Source organism: Aythya marila (genome assembly GCF_965140915.1).
Source record: "Aythya marila genome assembly, chromosome: 3".
NCBI classification, from domain to species: Eukaryota; Metazoa; Chordata; class Aves; order Anseriformes; family Anatidae; genus Aythya; species Aythya marila.
In genome coordinates this window covers 59892079-59906731 of record NC_139044.1, presented here as the reverse complement: position 1 = coordinate 59906731, position 14653 = coordinate 59892079, and the positions used below count along the sequence as shown (strand labels likewise).

General features: G+C 39.5%; 1 protein-coding gene across 3 annotated transcripts in view; it reads right to left on the bottom strand.

The window, feature by feature from the left end:
- Positions 1-14653, bottom strand: part of LOC309876400 (cytochrome b5 reductase 4-like) — a 34481-nt gene that overhangs the window by 12889 nt on the left and 6939 nt on the right. For 2 of the 3 annotated variants that reach the window (XR_014317166.1, XM_082756622.1), the window contains exons 5-10: positions 12003-12044; positions 6349-6403; positions 4843-4900; positions 4646-4739; positions 3977-4009; positions 3176-3298 (exon numbers count right to left, since the gene is read on the bottom strand). Coding sequence is in view for 2 of the 3 variants with exons in the window: in XM_082756622.1 (XP_082612748.1) it covers positions 3176-3298; positions 3977-4009; positions 4646-4739; positions 4843-4900; positions 6349-6403; positions 12003-12044 (405 nt within the window). In the remaining variant the exon portion in view is untranslated. The remainder of the gene's footprint in view (positions 1-3175; positions 3299-3976; positions 4010-4645; positions 4740-4842; positions 4901-6348; positions 6404-12002; positions 12045-14653) is intronic. The other variant, XM_082756623.1, reaches the window with a different exon arrangement.

Genomic DNA, 14653 nt, shown 5'->3' with positions numbered 1-14653 from the left:
TTCTAGCAAAATCCTAAACACTTTAGTTTTCAGAAATAGTTTTCTGTGTATGGCCATAAGAGCTCTTCAAAGCTGAGGGATTCCAGGCTTGAAAGCTGCATTGCAGAGGTTGGACCATTCATTTACTCCTAAGCCAGTCAAAAGGATGAAAGAATTAATTCAGTACCAGTGTTTGCCCATCTGGAGTCCTTCAATAAGATTTTGTTTTCACGGACATGTTTACAAAAGAATAGTTCATTCTGTTCTCTTAAAGATCAAGACATCAGGTTAGAGATGTCACTCTTTGCTGAACATCTTCCTCTGCTGGAATCAATAACTACAGCACCTTGATTCACACACATGACATGAGATCTATTAACACAACTGGAAGTGTGGAAATATTCTGAATAAAATTACTACTTTTATTAGAACATCAGTAACTTATCAAAAGAACTATGAACCTACACAAGCTGAATAAAACTGAAATAACACATGTTAAATAAATTAATGCAACTACTTTTCGATTTGCTTCCAGATTTTCAGATGCTTTTAAGCAGTGAAAGAATTTACACATTATCAGTTATATTGTCTTTAAGCAAGACTCTCACACTCAAGGGAAGTAAATGGGCATGCTGAGAGAAAGTAGTAGAAAATATGTAAACTTGAGTGAAAAGAAAAACGGAATATTTAACGCAATCATCTGTGCAACCATACACATACTGCAGCACAAAAATGCCAGATATAAAGCTATAAAACAGCTTTAACTAGACAGCTCAGGTCTTGGAAGCAAAGCAGATCTCAAGGCCCTACTTCAACACCAGTGCTGCTTCTGTTGCTCTAGCCTGCCTCCTTGCCTAGAAGAGGCACGTGTCTGCAGAGTTCGGTACAGACATGCCACACAAAGTCACTATATACCTCACAGCAGTTGTTCCACCTGCTCTCCTCAGCCACGACAAAATTTGAGGAACTCTTCCCAACAGAATAAAGATAAGTTATTTCATTTATGGCACAGATTTTTTAATGCTTGTGTTTTATATAGCAGCTGATAGATACATCACATAAGTACAGCTTTTTACTAAACTAGTACATCCTTCCTCTGCCCTTTTATACAATCCTTCCAGACCTTTCTCAGCTATTTCACAATTATGCACTGGACTGGTGTAAGTGGCTATGAATATATAGTAAATTGGACTCTGGTCAGCATCATATGCATTTATGTTATCTTACTGCAGTGTTTAGGAGGAAATTCTTCACTCAGAAGGTGGTGATGCACTGGGGCATGTGGATGCCCCATCACTGAAGGTGTTCAAAGCCAGGTTGGATGGGGCTTTGAGCAACCTGGTCTGGTGGGAGGTGCCCCTGCCCACGGCAGGGGGTTGGAACCAGATGATCTTTAAGGTCCCTCCCAACCCAAGCCATTCTATGGTTCCCAGTACTTCTTGACATAACATTATGTGTTAAAAGTGCTCCTAACCTGGGCATAGGTAAATAGTCAAGCCGCATGTGTTTAACTCTGATAATATGACTATCCCAGAATGCAAAATAAACCATACTAAGCTGTAGTAGCATTAAGGAGAACCTCTGTATCTACAACACACTTCATACTAACCGTTCCTGCAGTTTATTAAAGAAAATCCAAACTTCTCTTCAAAGACCTGTTTAACTCCATATAAAAATGCATTACTTCACTTATGAGGTCAGAATTACTTACCATGCTGGAAGTCTACACTATTTTAGCTCCAGGATAAAGTTTCTATACTTCAGAAAAAGTAGTTTTGTATACAAAACCAAAATTTTACATCCAGTAAAGATAGGAAAAAAAAAAAAAATCTAGAGTTGTTAATTACTATTTCTATGCTCTCAGTGTAAGAGGCATTTCTCTACATTTAACACTATTTTGCTCCCATAGAAGTGGAATCAAAACTGAAACCCTTACAGTTTAGAGACAAGGGGGCACAATTATAAGCACTAACTAGGAGGGCCTATTTAAGACTAGATTATACACACAAAAGTTAGGCAAACGTAGATGTTGGAGGCTCCTGTTTGCATCGTATGGTCTTAATTATTATGGCTGAGCTGAAAGTGCAGAGATGGAATAAATGAGAAGTGCTTAAGACTGAACATTCTGTTTCTATAAACCTTCTGGTATATTCCTTGTTTTGAACACTGAAAATTCTAATGTTAAAGTGGATAACTCAACAGTTTCTGAAACACTCATAAGCAAAACTACAACCTGCATATAAATAACCTAAGCTAGTACCTAGGAGAGGTGCTTTTATACAGTCTTCCTTTTTGGACTACTGTAATCTCTCAACTTTAAAGGCCTAATTACCTTAAATAAGAGACAGTAAGAGGTATACAACACAGTGATCAACATTTAATTAGCTCTTAAAATGTAAAGCTTTGCTCTTACACATAGGGCAGACTGAAGTCAGAAAGTAGGCAGAGGGCCAAAAGAGCTTTTGAGAAACAGGGAAGTTGCAGTAACATCAGGAACATCTTTGTATTATATAATTGTGTAGAAATTCCTAATTCAGCTGTAAAAAAATGAATCACAGAGATCAGGGTAATGCATTTGAATGCTGCCTCATGTTCATACTATTCTGTTACCACAAAATGTATTCATACAAACACAGTAGCTTATTCAGAGCTGGCTTCAAGTGCCTCATTTAAGCATAGGGCAAGGTACAAAGATGCAGGCTGCTGGAACAACATTACAGCATTAAAAATGCATCCGTAGTAACAGTTGGAAGCAAGGTTTTTTGTTCTTTTGCTACAGTTACTGCTACATTGATTGACACCAGGCTGTGCACCATCTCCTCAGGGTCTGATGAGGTTTTCATATGAAAGAAGGGATATTAAGCACAAAGCCAACCATGAGATGTCAACAACTCTCAAGCAGTTTTCACCTTCCCCCGTTAGGTTCTCCCAATCTTCCAGCAAACCTGAAAGACCTCCAATTCTACTGTGGGACAAAACAAACAAATCAAACTGGCGGAAAAAAAGATAAAAAGAGGCTTCTATCCTGAATCTGTTCAAGGCGAATACCTGAGCAGCTTTCAACAAGACCAGAAAACATTCTTGAAAGAAATGATGTATGACTACAGGAACAAAAAATCTTGGGAGAAACCAAGTATGCCTAACTTGCCCCCAGAAGTCTTAAAAGAACAGGTAACATGGCCATGAAACTGTTTACCTCTGTCTGTGCGTTTGATAAACGTATTATGACTCTCCAAGGGTCGTCCCAGCACTTTCCAATGAACGTTATCCTTTTTCTTTAAGATAATCTCTACCTTGCCAACTTTTTCAGCAATATTCACTACAAAAGAAAATTGTTTCATACTGTTACTTTTACTTACATTTTGTGCAACAAAATAATTTTACTCCTCCATTATAATTAAACTTTAAAAGGATCAGTAATTTCTCAAGACACAGAGAGTTCATGCATTAAATTATAATAGCAAATTAAATGCACTTCCAGCTATTTCTGTGTAATGTTCTAAAGTGCATTTAAAACAACAAGCAGTAGCTTAACATGTATGATGAATGGACCATATTTACTAAGTACATTGTGACAATACTCACAGCCCATCTGGTCAGAAATAATGCTCATGAATTCAGAATCCTTATTTACCGGAAATAGTTAACTGCTATTATTTACTTACTCCTTTCTTTTAAAGGCCATCTGAATGAACAAATAAGTTTAAGAAAATCCCACTTTAAGCAAAGAATGGTTTACTAATAAGTAACTGAAGAAACTTGTAATTATTTTATCAGTTAGTGATGCTTAGAGGGATCAGAAAACCATCAATATTACTTTTACAGACCCAAATGCCAAAATGAAAAAAAGAATTTAATTTGATGGATTTATTTGTTGACACTGTCAGAAGCTGATGGTAAGAAAAACCGTGAAATATCTGATAAGTCAGAAAAATAAACTCAAGTTCTATATTCTGATGTTAGAAGAGATATGGAAGAGTTGCAAGAGACAACTTACCATCAAAGCCTTCTCGAACCGCATGATCCAAGTCTGAAATAAAGAAAAACTATTATAAAGTAAAAACATTACCTTCTAGTCCTCATATACATACAGCTTAAGGCTAGAATACTGAGTGAAGAATGGGCCTAGAACCCTACAAATCTTTATCTGGCCCTGACATTTCATTCTTGCTTCATATTAGTCTCAGTGACTTCTGCAACCTAATACTTAATGTTAAGAACAGCATTGTTTTTTTTTTGTTTTGTTTTTGTTTTTTTTGTTTGTTTTTAAAAAAAGCACAATGACTCATGTGAAACTAACAATCTACGTTCCTCTAAATCGTTCTGCTTGCCCTTTTTGAATAAGGGCATTTTAATAACCATCAGGAATATACACTTGCAGAAAATCTTGCACAACTTTTACACCAATTTCTTACTGCATTTTATTTTATATGGCTTAGGGCATCAAATAAGAAACGGAAATTAAGAAATTACATACACACTAAACACAAAAATGCTAGTCAATAATGTAATTCCTTGACATTAGGCTACTTTTAAGTAATCATCTGCAATAAAAGAGGAATAAAACGTTAATTGGTATATATAAAACACGTATGGTCTGATGAGAAGGTTTCAGTAAAGCAGAATGAAAATTCATTATTTTCAATGGCAAAGATACTGTACCTACCAAGTTCTATAAGATACGAGTGGTCAGCCAGGATGATCTCTCCCCTTAATCTTTTGTCTTGACAATCAACTATCACCAATTCTGCGTTCATATCCTTTCATAGACAAGGAAAAGGAGCATTTTAATTAAATTCTCCCAAAATTCAAGCTGGATCACAACTGGATCTTGTAATCACCTCTTTAATAAAATACATTTACCTTCTGCTTAGTATATACGACAATAGTGATCAAACCATCTGTTTGGAACCAGTCATAACTGTAAAACAAAATACACAAGAGAGAAAGAAAATTATATTTTTTTTTTCCATCATACCAAAATATGCTTAACCAGCAGTTTTCAAGCAGAGTTTCTTTCACAAAGTTACCAGCCAAATACATTATGTATTGTTTTTTCAAGAGGTAATCCCAGAGCCAATAATTTTGAAAAGACAATATAAAAGCAGTCTAATTACCCATCCTGATAGTCATCACATTGTAGTTGAAGTTATACGACAGTGGCTTTACTTAAAAAGCACATGCATCCTCTCTTTGCAACAAATTAATCTACTTAGAAAGATGGTCAAAGTCCTTGACTTCAAACGAAATTACTAAATTGCCAAAGAGGGTTCCAAGAGTTATGGATTCCACGCACAGATCAGAAAATCACAATTCCCTTTGTCTCCCCAAATTGAAGTTCTACATTCCCATGTTCCCAAACAACCCACACATTGAAGTTAATGAAGGGTAAGGTAAGCAGTCAAAGGGCATTCTTTTTGATTGCCTGCATTACCTTTAACTTGCCAGGCTTTCCAGCACCTCTTCGGCACAGTAACTTGCCCACTCAAACCTAGAAAAGCTTTTCCTTTCTCTCCCCATTTTCATGGGGTCCATCCACGTGGGTATCTTACACCTGGCTCTCCACCGTATGACATCTACAGTTCTGACCTGACTCCAGCATCATGAAGCTGCAGTCCTGGTCCAAATCAACTCTATCACCACAAGGTAACTTCTCCCATCTACATTACTACCGTCTTTTCCCTTCCCTGTTACCTAACTACTTCTGCCTACTGTTTGAACCTCTTGGACCCAGAAAGAGGGGATGGTTGCATGTAACTAGCCCAGAGATTATCCATTCACAGGAGATTTTGATGCAAAGTCAGAAACTGAGCCTTGAGGGTTCAAGGAACAATGGAGTAGTACAATACCTCAAGACTTATCACAGTGCTTTTTTTTTTGGTTTACTTTGTTTTACATTTGCAAATCACAGAAACCTGGATAGCACTATCACATCTTAAAGCATTCCAGCCTGAATTGAAGTTCTTTTCCAAGGCATGCCAACTTGTACTTCCACAGACAAATAAATCAAAAAAAAAAAAAATGATCACCCCAGTTGGAATTACTTCCTAGAAGTTTTCTCAAGAAGTAAGGTTGAGGAGCCAGTGAAAATAAACCGTAAGTTTATATACAGTGCAGGGCAGTAAAAGTGTTAGAAACTAGAGCAAGCCAAGAAACATGCATTACAATCTGTTTGTAAGGTCAGTATGACCTCTGGCAAGTTGTTTAAACCTGAACCTCTACCATCCTCCTATAAGTAGGAAGGTTATGATACATACTCCCTTAGCCAAAACACTGAGATCTAAACATGTAAAAAGTTGCCTTCACTTACTAAGAACTGCCTAGAGTTATTAAATAGAATGTGTAAAAGAACGAAAAATAAAAGCTTACCTTGGAGTTAAATCTCTAGCAGAAGTACCCGGTATGTTCTTCTCAGAAACCATACCTACAAAGGGCAGAGAATCATTAAAACATGTGCTGCGACACTCATTTAATAAAAACCATAAATATATATGGAAAAATAAGTATTCTATATGCAAAATACCCCTCAACAGATGGTATTTTCTTTCCACAGGACAGCTGGAAGTATTCGTGCACTTTTTAAAGTTTTGCTATTATTCAGCACTTGCTCCTGGAGAGGAGGCTCCTAGAACATGAAGTTCTGTTTCAGAAATTGAATTCCATATACCACAGAACCTGTGCATGCAGGCTTCCTGGTACATGTAAGCTGGTCTCCATTTCATTAGGTATTAGCTTGTGCTTTTATACTTTGTGACAGCGAAGCAGGAAAAAACATTATTTGAATAAATTTAACAGAACTATTTGTTCAGCCTACATTGCTCTACCTTGTGCTTTGCTAAGGATTTTCACAGAATTCAGCTACATGTTTTAATTATTAAATTAAATTATTAAATTTTGGAGCCAGCTCCAGCTGGCTCCAAAAGGGACCTGCTGCTGGCTAGAGCTGGGCCAGGGAGCAATGCTGGGTGGGCCTCTGGGAGAGCAGATTGAAGGAAGGGAAAAAAACTGCTAGGCAACAGCTGCTGCAAGAGTGTGAAGTGAGAAGCAGCCCTGCAGACCCCCAGGTCAGGGCAGCAGGAGGGCAGGAGGTGTTGCAGGCACGCAGCAGCAGTTCCCCTGCAGCCTGTGCAGGGAGAGGCCCCTGGTGGAGCAGGCTGTCCCCCTGCAGCCCATGGGTCCCACATGGAGCAGATCTCCACGCTGCAGCCCCCCCATGGGTGGAGGAGCCCCCGGGGGAGCAGGTGGATGTGGCCTGGAGGAGGCTGCGGCCCATGGAGAGCCCCCACAGGAGCAGGCCCCGGGCCGGAGCTGCAGCCCGTGGAGAGGAGCCCACGCAGGAGCAGGGGGTCTGGGGGGAGCTGCCGCCCAGCCGTGGGGGCCCCGTGCTGGAGCAGTTTGCTCCTGGGGGATGGACCCCGTGGGATGGAGCCGTGTGGGAGCAGTGCTTGAGGAGCTGCTGCCTGTGGGCAGCCCCTGCAGGCTCAGTTGGGGAAGGATGGCATCCCCACAGGGAGAGGATGAAGCATCAGGGACTGACCACAGCCCCCATTCCCCCTTCCCCTGCACTTTTCGGGGGAAGGGGTGCAAGAAGGTGGATGGAGAGAAGGTGTTTTTAGTTTGCCTCTCTACTATTACCAACTGTCAATAAATGAAATTTATCTTCTCTACACTCTGCCTGTTTTGCCTGTGAGAATAATTGATTTGCAGTTTCCTTGTCCTTATCTCAACCCTCGAGCTGTTTTTAATTGCATTTTCTACCCCTGTTCCTTTGAGGAAGGGGAGTGAGAGAGTAGCTGTGTGGTGCCTGAGTACCTGATGGTGTTAAACCACAACAGAGACATATACTGTGTGCTTAGACTGGCCTCTACGGATAAGAGAAATTTATGATCATACACACTCCTGTATGCTTTTGCAGGGCAACAGAAATATATGAACAGCCAGAATAAGACAGGACATTCTCGCAAACCAAGTTAATTTTGAATTATTCTGAAATACTGTAAGATTTTAAGTGAAAACATGAAATCACATTGTAACAAAAAGAGAATGATTCAGGTGATCAAAGACCCAATTAATTAAGCATTCTTCTGACTATGGTGGTCATAAATAATTAATAATTGGAGGTGAATCCAAAAGCTGATGGCAGTTATGAAATGAAGGTGTTTTAAGATATTGAGAGAAGCAAGCACACCTCTGCACCTCATGAGAGCAAACTTTAGCTTGTTCAGCTTGCTAGCAAAATCCCATGCAGATCAGATAGGAAGGCTACTGATGGTCTCTCTCAGGTTCTCCTTGTAGCTACACTGGAGAGATCCGAGTTAGCAAGATGGACTAAGATCTAGACAGAGCATTAGAAGGGCTGCCAGTTGCAAAAGGTGCTGTTAACAATATGAAGTCTGATTTCTGGCTAATTACAGCTGGCATTCCCTAGGGTATGCCAGGGCTGTTCAACATCCTGATTAGCAACATGAAGCACGCACGCTGTCCCACTGTCAGGAATTATGTAGATGATAACAAATCAGTGAAAGCAGTTGAAGCACTAAAGGTCATGGCTACAATTCAAAGGGACCCTGAAATAAGCTGCCAAAAGATGCATGAAGCTCAAAAGCAAATGCAGAGTTTTGCACCTGGACCAACATAATCTTGTATAACAGAACGGGCTGGGTGCCTGACAGGGTAGAAAGCAGCTTTGTAGAAAACTTCCTGGGGACCTAATGGACAAATGGAGACAGGACAGATACTACACCCTTTTGGCAATGAAAACCAATTGTATACTGGGCAAAAGCACTGCAACTAGCTTGAGGAAAGTGATTCTTCCTCTCTGTTCAGCAACTGTGAGACCATATCTGGAGTACTATGTCCAGTTTTGGCTCCCCAGTGCAGGGCAGCCACTGACATGCACGAGCAACTCCAGGGAATGGCCACAGAGATGGTCAGCAGTCAGAGCACAAAATATATGGAGGAGGCTGAGGGAATTGGGCTTGTTCAGCCTGCAGAAGGAACAGCTAAGGGACAGGTTTCAGTGCGATCTTCAACTACCTAAAGAAAAGGGTGTGGGGAGGAAGAAGTACAGAAAAGATAGCCAGGTGCTTCTCCGAGGGAAGCGGCTGAAAGCAACAGACAAATAGCACGGAGGAAAATTCTGTTTATGTTATTAAAAAAGAAAACAAACAAAACACCACCACAAACCTCTTCTCTTCCCATGATGGTGGGGTTATGAGCACTCATGATCATGAGCACTCTAATCAAAGTTCACCCTGCCACGAGCAGGGGAGTGGACCAAACTAGCTCCAGATGCTTGTTCTAGCCTAAATTACTTTAGGATTCAGTGAAAACTTTATCTATTGATTTCTTTGTCCTCTAAAGGCCCAGAACACGCCCAGTCCATATTTATAAACTCCATATATTAATGAGAAAAATAGGATTGCATATATTACTTACACAAAAGAATTCCAGCTGCTTGAACCATGAGACTTAGGTTTCTGTTCTCAAAGCCCTAACTCAAACTCTCCTCTCATTACCCTCTTACGTACCATCTGTATTTTCAAGTTTGATGTGTTTAGACTCAAACACCAGCTTGTTTTCAGATGGCAGAATTGCCAAAGTCATTTCTTTTATCATTAATACTATGGAAATTTTCATCTTAATAGTTGGGGTACAAAACAAATTCAGTTTAGCTTGAAGGTGCAAAGTTGAAGAGATTTTTAAAGTATGTGCTTGATGCTAACTTGCTTTCAAACAAATAGGAAGTTTTCAAGCATGCCTTGGGAATGGCAGTGTTTTGAAATATTGACGTCTTTTGTCTGAATCTCATACATGAAGAGATGTCCAGGAGCACATCCACTTTTGAGACTGTTATCATGAATAATATATTCTGGAAACTTCAGCTTTTGTTGTCCCTTATATTACACAAAATTGATGTTCACAAAAGTCAAGGATACATTTAAGTTGATTGATCTGAACATGCAACACAATACAATTATCATTTATATATTTTAGATCAATACAACAAAAATGCCTTCACTAGTGCCCACAACTTCCTAAAAAATAAATTGGTGCCCATGCAGGCTCCTCTTCCCAAATTTCACACAGTGCTGCCTATTTCTAGTCTCACTTTGATTTCAGTTTACGCTAAGACAAAGCAATTGAGTATAACAGACTTCTAAGACGGTAAAATAAATATGTCCACAACAGGCAAAGTCAGTGAAAAAACCCCAGGAACTGATCTTTCCTATTTTGGAAAAAGTCTTGCCAAACAGGTAAACTGAATACAAGAAGCAAGCATCAGTATCAGGCAATTTCAAAATCAGGCAGTTTCACTGGAAAACACAACCAGAATAATTTCCTATGTCTCTTGACAAGTCACATAATCTGGACAAAAAGTATTTCTGGGAGCACAAGGGGAAGCAAGACAAGAAGAAAGAAGGAGTACTGCTTATTATTCATGTTCACAGTAGACGCAGATAAAGAAAGAAGCACAGAAAAGCTCCGGGCAGCTAGACAAGCACAAAAAGTAAGGATTTCATGAACAAACATAACTGAGGAGATAAACATTGAAATAGATGCTACAGTTAGTCTTCTACTTGAATCAAAATACTTATGGTGTATTTAATGACTACTAGCTGCTGCCAAGTGATATAATTCTGATAAAATAATCCAAAATTTGTCTTCTAATTCTCCCTGCCCTTCAAAGCAAGGCTGATACATTCCAACTTGTTCATTCCTGAAGTCACACAGCAAACCCTGGCACAAAGTTTAGCTTAACATCCTATAGGGCTATATAGCAAAACAGGAACAAGTAAAATCAGTCTTGCTTACTTTTACATGGTGTATATTTAGTTGTAGGCATTATTATGTAGCTCAAGCTTGTGCATACTGTAAGGTAAACTGCTTTTTAGAAGACAAATATGACATTCTCAGAACACAAGAGGACAGCAAGAAAGATGGTATGAGAACAGAAGGAAACAAGATTCAAATTCATCCAACTAAGCATGGATGAGTAGCTGTCCTCTAACCATGCCTGGACTTGTGGGCACACCATCACGAGAGCCTCTCTGCCTCTATCTCAAGTCACATCTAGGTTTCTGCTCCTCCTGACATTCCAAAATTTGTCTGTTGCAGGCTCCTTTTCCTAAGATTCAGCCTACACTTTTCCACGACCAATTTATACCCTTTCATGCTAAAAGGTCAACCTTCAGCGCAAAGTGTGTTACTTCCCTTCACAGGTGTTCATCTTATTTCCTCCACCAACACTCCCCCATCCCACCTCATCTGATCGGACTTCATAAGCTGTATTATTTTAGGCAGCCTCTTATGCCAAGATGACTAATCACTCCATAACTTTTCCCTAAAAAGAGCAAAATCAAATGCACAGTTCTCCATCACTAGCAACCAAAGCTACCCTCAGTAATCACGGAGGGCTCAGTGAAAGCTTATGCAAAGCCTGAATGCTTCCCTATCTCTGCAAGGACTACTGTCATTCTCCCTGTATATCACAGGACTTCATTTGCTCCTCTCGGAGCTACATCAATTAACAGCCCAGTCATTCCCACAGTTACACCTCACGTAGTTCAGTCACGCTGTGCTCAACTAATACACCTCCATTTCAACTCGTTTTCCAGTGACAAATTTAATTCTATGTGTTACCCAAGTTTTTGTCACATCTCTGCTACTCCCCTGCAGGGCCACCTAGCGTTTCTGATACTGAGGATTAAAAAGCCTGGCACTGTGGAAGCGGCACATTTCAATAGCACACAGTTATTTCCCATTTACCTTCTCAAGTAAAAAGCTTGTCCACCTCTCATCTCCCTTTTCTATAGCACTGCACCACCATCTTCTAACACTTTTATTCACTGAATTTGCGATGTCTGATTAGGATTTTGCCTTCTGTAATTCCCAAAGATCACTACAGCCTCAACATCAGATTCAAATGTATAGACACAGAAGTCTGGATAAGCATCATGCATTATACAATACTCAGGTAAGTTTAAGATTGACTCCCCACCTCGCCCCAGGTGAATACTTACCATTAACCTGTTTCTTCTCTTCAGACAGGATAGAAGAAACGTCTACAAGCATTAAGAAAAAGGAGCACGACAGTAAGAAGTTGCAGCACAGTACTTGCACACGTCATACTATAAAAATAAGCCAAAGTAAGGCTCTCCAAATAAACCTTCCAAAACATTAACAGATTCACCAGGATGCTTCAGATATCAAGTCAGCACAATTAAATGCAGCACTGATTACCATTCCAAAATATTACATGCAATTCAAAAAAAAGCTTAAAATGACAAAAGTTGCACAGCACTAAAGGGTAAGAAACATAAGAACTTCCCTGGCTCTTTAAAACAAAGCCCACAGATTATCTTGTACAATTATAAGCTTGATAGCCAAGAAGCTTGCTAAGTCTGTCAGAGTTTGAAAGACACTTGTCTCAAGACAACACATAGTAGACGCTGAGTCTGACCTACAACTATCTAAATCCAATCTTTGGCAGAAACCCAGGAAAAGGAAAATCTTCCTTTAAGCTCATTCTGTCAAGCAGCTTTATTTGACAAGTTATCTTCAACAACAACAAAAAAATATAAGTACTAGTAGAAAAAAAGCAGATACAGACCAAGTAGATGAATACATAGTGACAATTCATACATATGGTGCTCCTCTCAAGGGCAGAGGCATAGTGTCTCTTGGCCATGTATCTTTCTTCTAGTCCTCTGGATGTACCCAAGTCCCTTCTGCCTTCTCTATATGCATATCTCAAATTTTCCCAGTATAAAGACCCCTTTTATATTTGCAAGATTTGGGGAAGTGGGAGCATCCAATTTGATCTTCCTGCTCCTTTTCATGAAGGCAAAATGATGAGTTACATAATCTCCCCTTATTATGGGCTTTCGAGCCTCTCTCACTTCTCTCCATCACAGCAGCCAGCATTAGAGGGAAAATGCCAGTACAACAGCAATAAATAAAATGCTCCTGGAACAATCTGCCAAGCATATAGTATTGCAAAAGGACTTCAGAGCTGATCAAGTATTGCCCTTATCAGAATCTTTCACATTGTGCCACTGTGAGGTGAAAACATTCCACAGGATGAACGGGACAGTTCACCCAAACCCTTTGTTTTTTAGGCTGTATTTCTTTGTATATTCTGCTATACACAGCTTCAAGCTTTCTGCCAGGATAGGCAAGTCACAAAATCTCATTTATCATTAAAGGGAATTGTTTTGAGTTCAAAAGTAAACTCTCATTTCACTACATTTTAATACACTGCACTGAAACCAGCATTTGCAGGTTTAAGGACAATTGATTGAGGCATTTCCAGGACACAGCCCTACCTCCCTCTTCCTTGGATCATACTATAGCTCTCAGTCTCATCTCACTTACTCAATACAAATACATGCATTCCAACTCCTGAGTTATGGTACCTGTGAAGTTCCATACAGCCACATACTTACATACATCTGAGAGAAACATCAGCGATAGTTAAAGGTACTAAAGCAATGTCTGTGCTGATGTTTACAGCCGAGTACTCTGAAGGGAAGGCAAGCAAAATAATGCCAAAAAGCTTAAAGCTGTGAGGAAGAGGAATAGATAAAAAGATAAAGGAATTATCTTTCTTTGTTGAGAAAGATAGAAGCAGAAGGGAGATTCTGAAATAATAAATCTCTTGCATGCTTGATCACTACTGTAGTTACTGCATGGGCCTTCTCAGCAAGTACAAACACTACACATTTCTGTGCACAGCTCTTCTGTTCTATAACATTGAAGAAGGGGCACTTCAGAGTCTCCTGCTAGTTGTGTATGCAAGAATAAGCTTCAGCTTCCTTAAAAAAGTTCAGTGAGTAAACAATTGTACTATCTTCCAAAGAAAATCCAGAACACAGGAAACAAAACTAAGCTGAACAATCACAAGCCTTCCAGCAATGCCCCAACAAACCTACATCTGACTTACTCTTATCATATGCCTGCCCTAATGCCAAAAGCTCACCCACCCTCTGCCATGAAAAAGAAAGTAAATTAGGCTGTAATTTGAAGTCCTGTCATCCCTCCATGCATATGGGCCTATTTAATCCTACATGCAAAGACATGCACCTTCACTGTTTTGTTCTATTTTCAGACCCAAACTTTGCCAAATACAGTTTGCTGAAAGGACACAAGCTAAGAAGCATCACTTTCTGATAGTGAAGCTGGTCAATCATGTTTTTGATAATTCACCACTTAAATGAGGATACAGAACTCACCACAAATCACGGTACACTTTGAGAATTTTGCTAGGAAGAATTTCAGCAAATTCAGGCTAATCAGTTTTATTCGTCATTAATAAAATACCAAAAAAAAAAATAAAATCAAGCCTTAAATGGCCAAAAGAGAGACAGGCAACCAAACCACTTTCATGCAGCTGGTAACCTTTCACTTGCAAGTTTTACTACAGCAAAGTGTATAAAGCAGTGCTACTAGAGAAGAAAGCAGAGAAAAAGTAAACAGCAGAAAATGGACTGTCACAGCTGGCAGGAACAAAGATATGTTTATTTCTTTACTGACTTGCTGTCACAAGAATTCCCTCTGGTTGCAGAAAAGTCAGACTAAGGAGATCAGTAAAAGTCAGGTTTATTTTTAAGTTTCTAGCTCAGCTGACAAAGTGGCAGTAACTTACTCGTAACACCTCAACTCTATGAAGCTG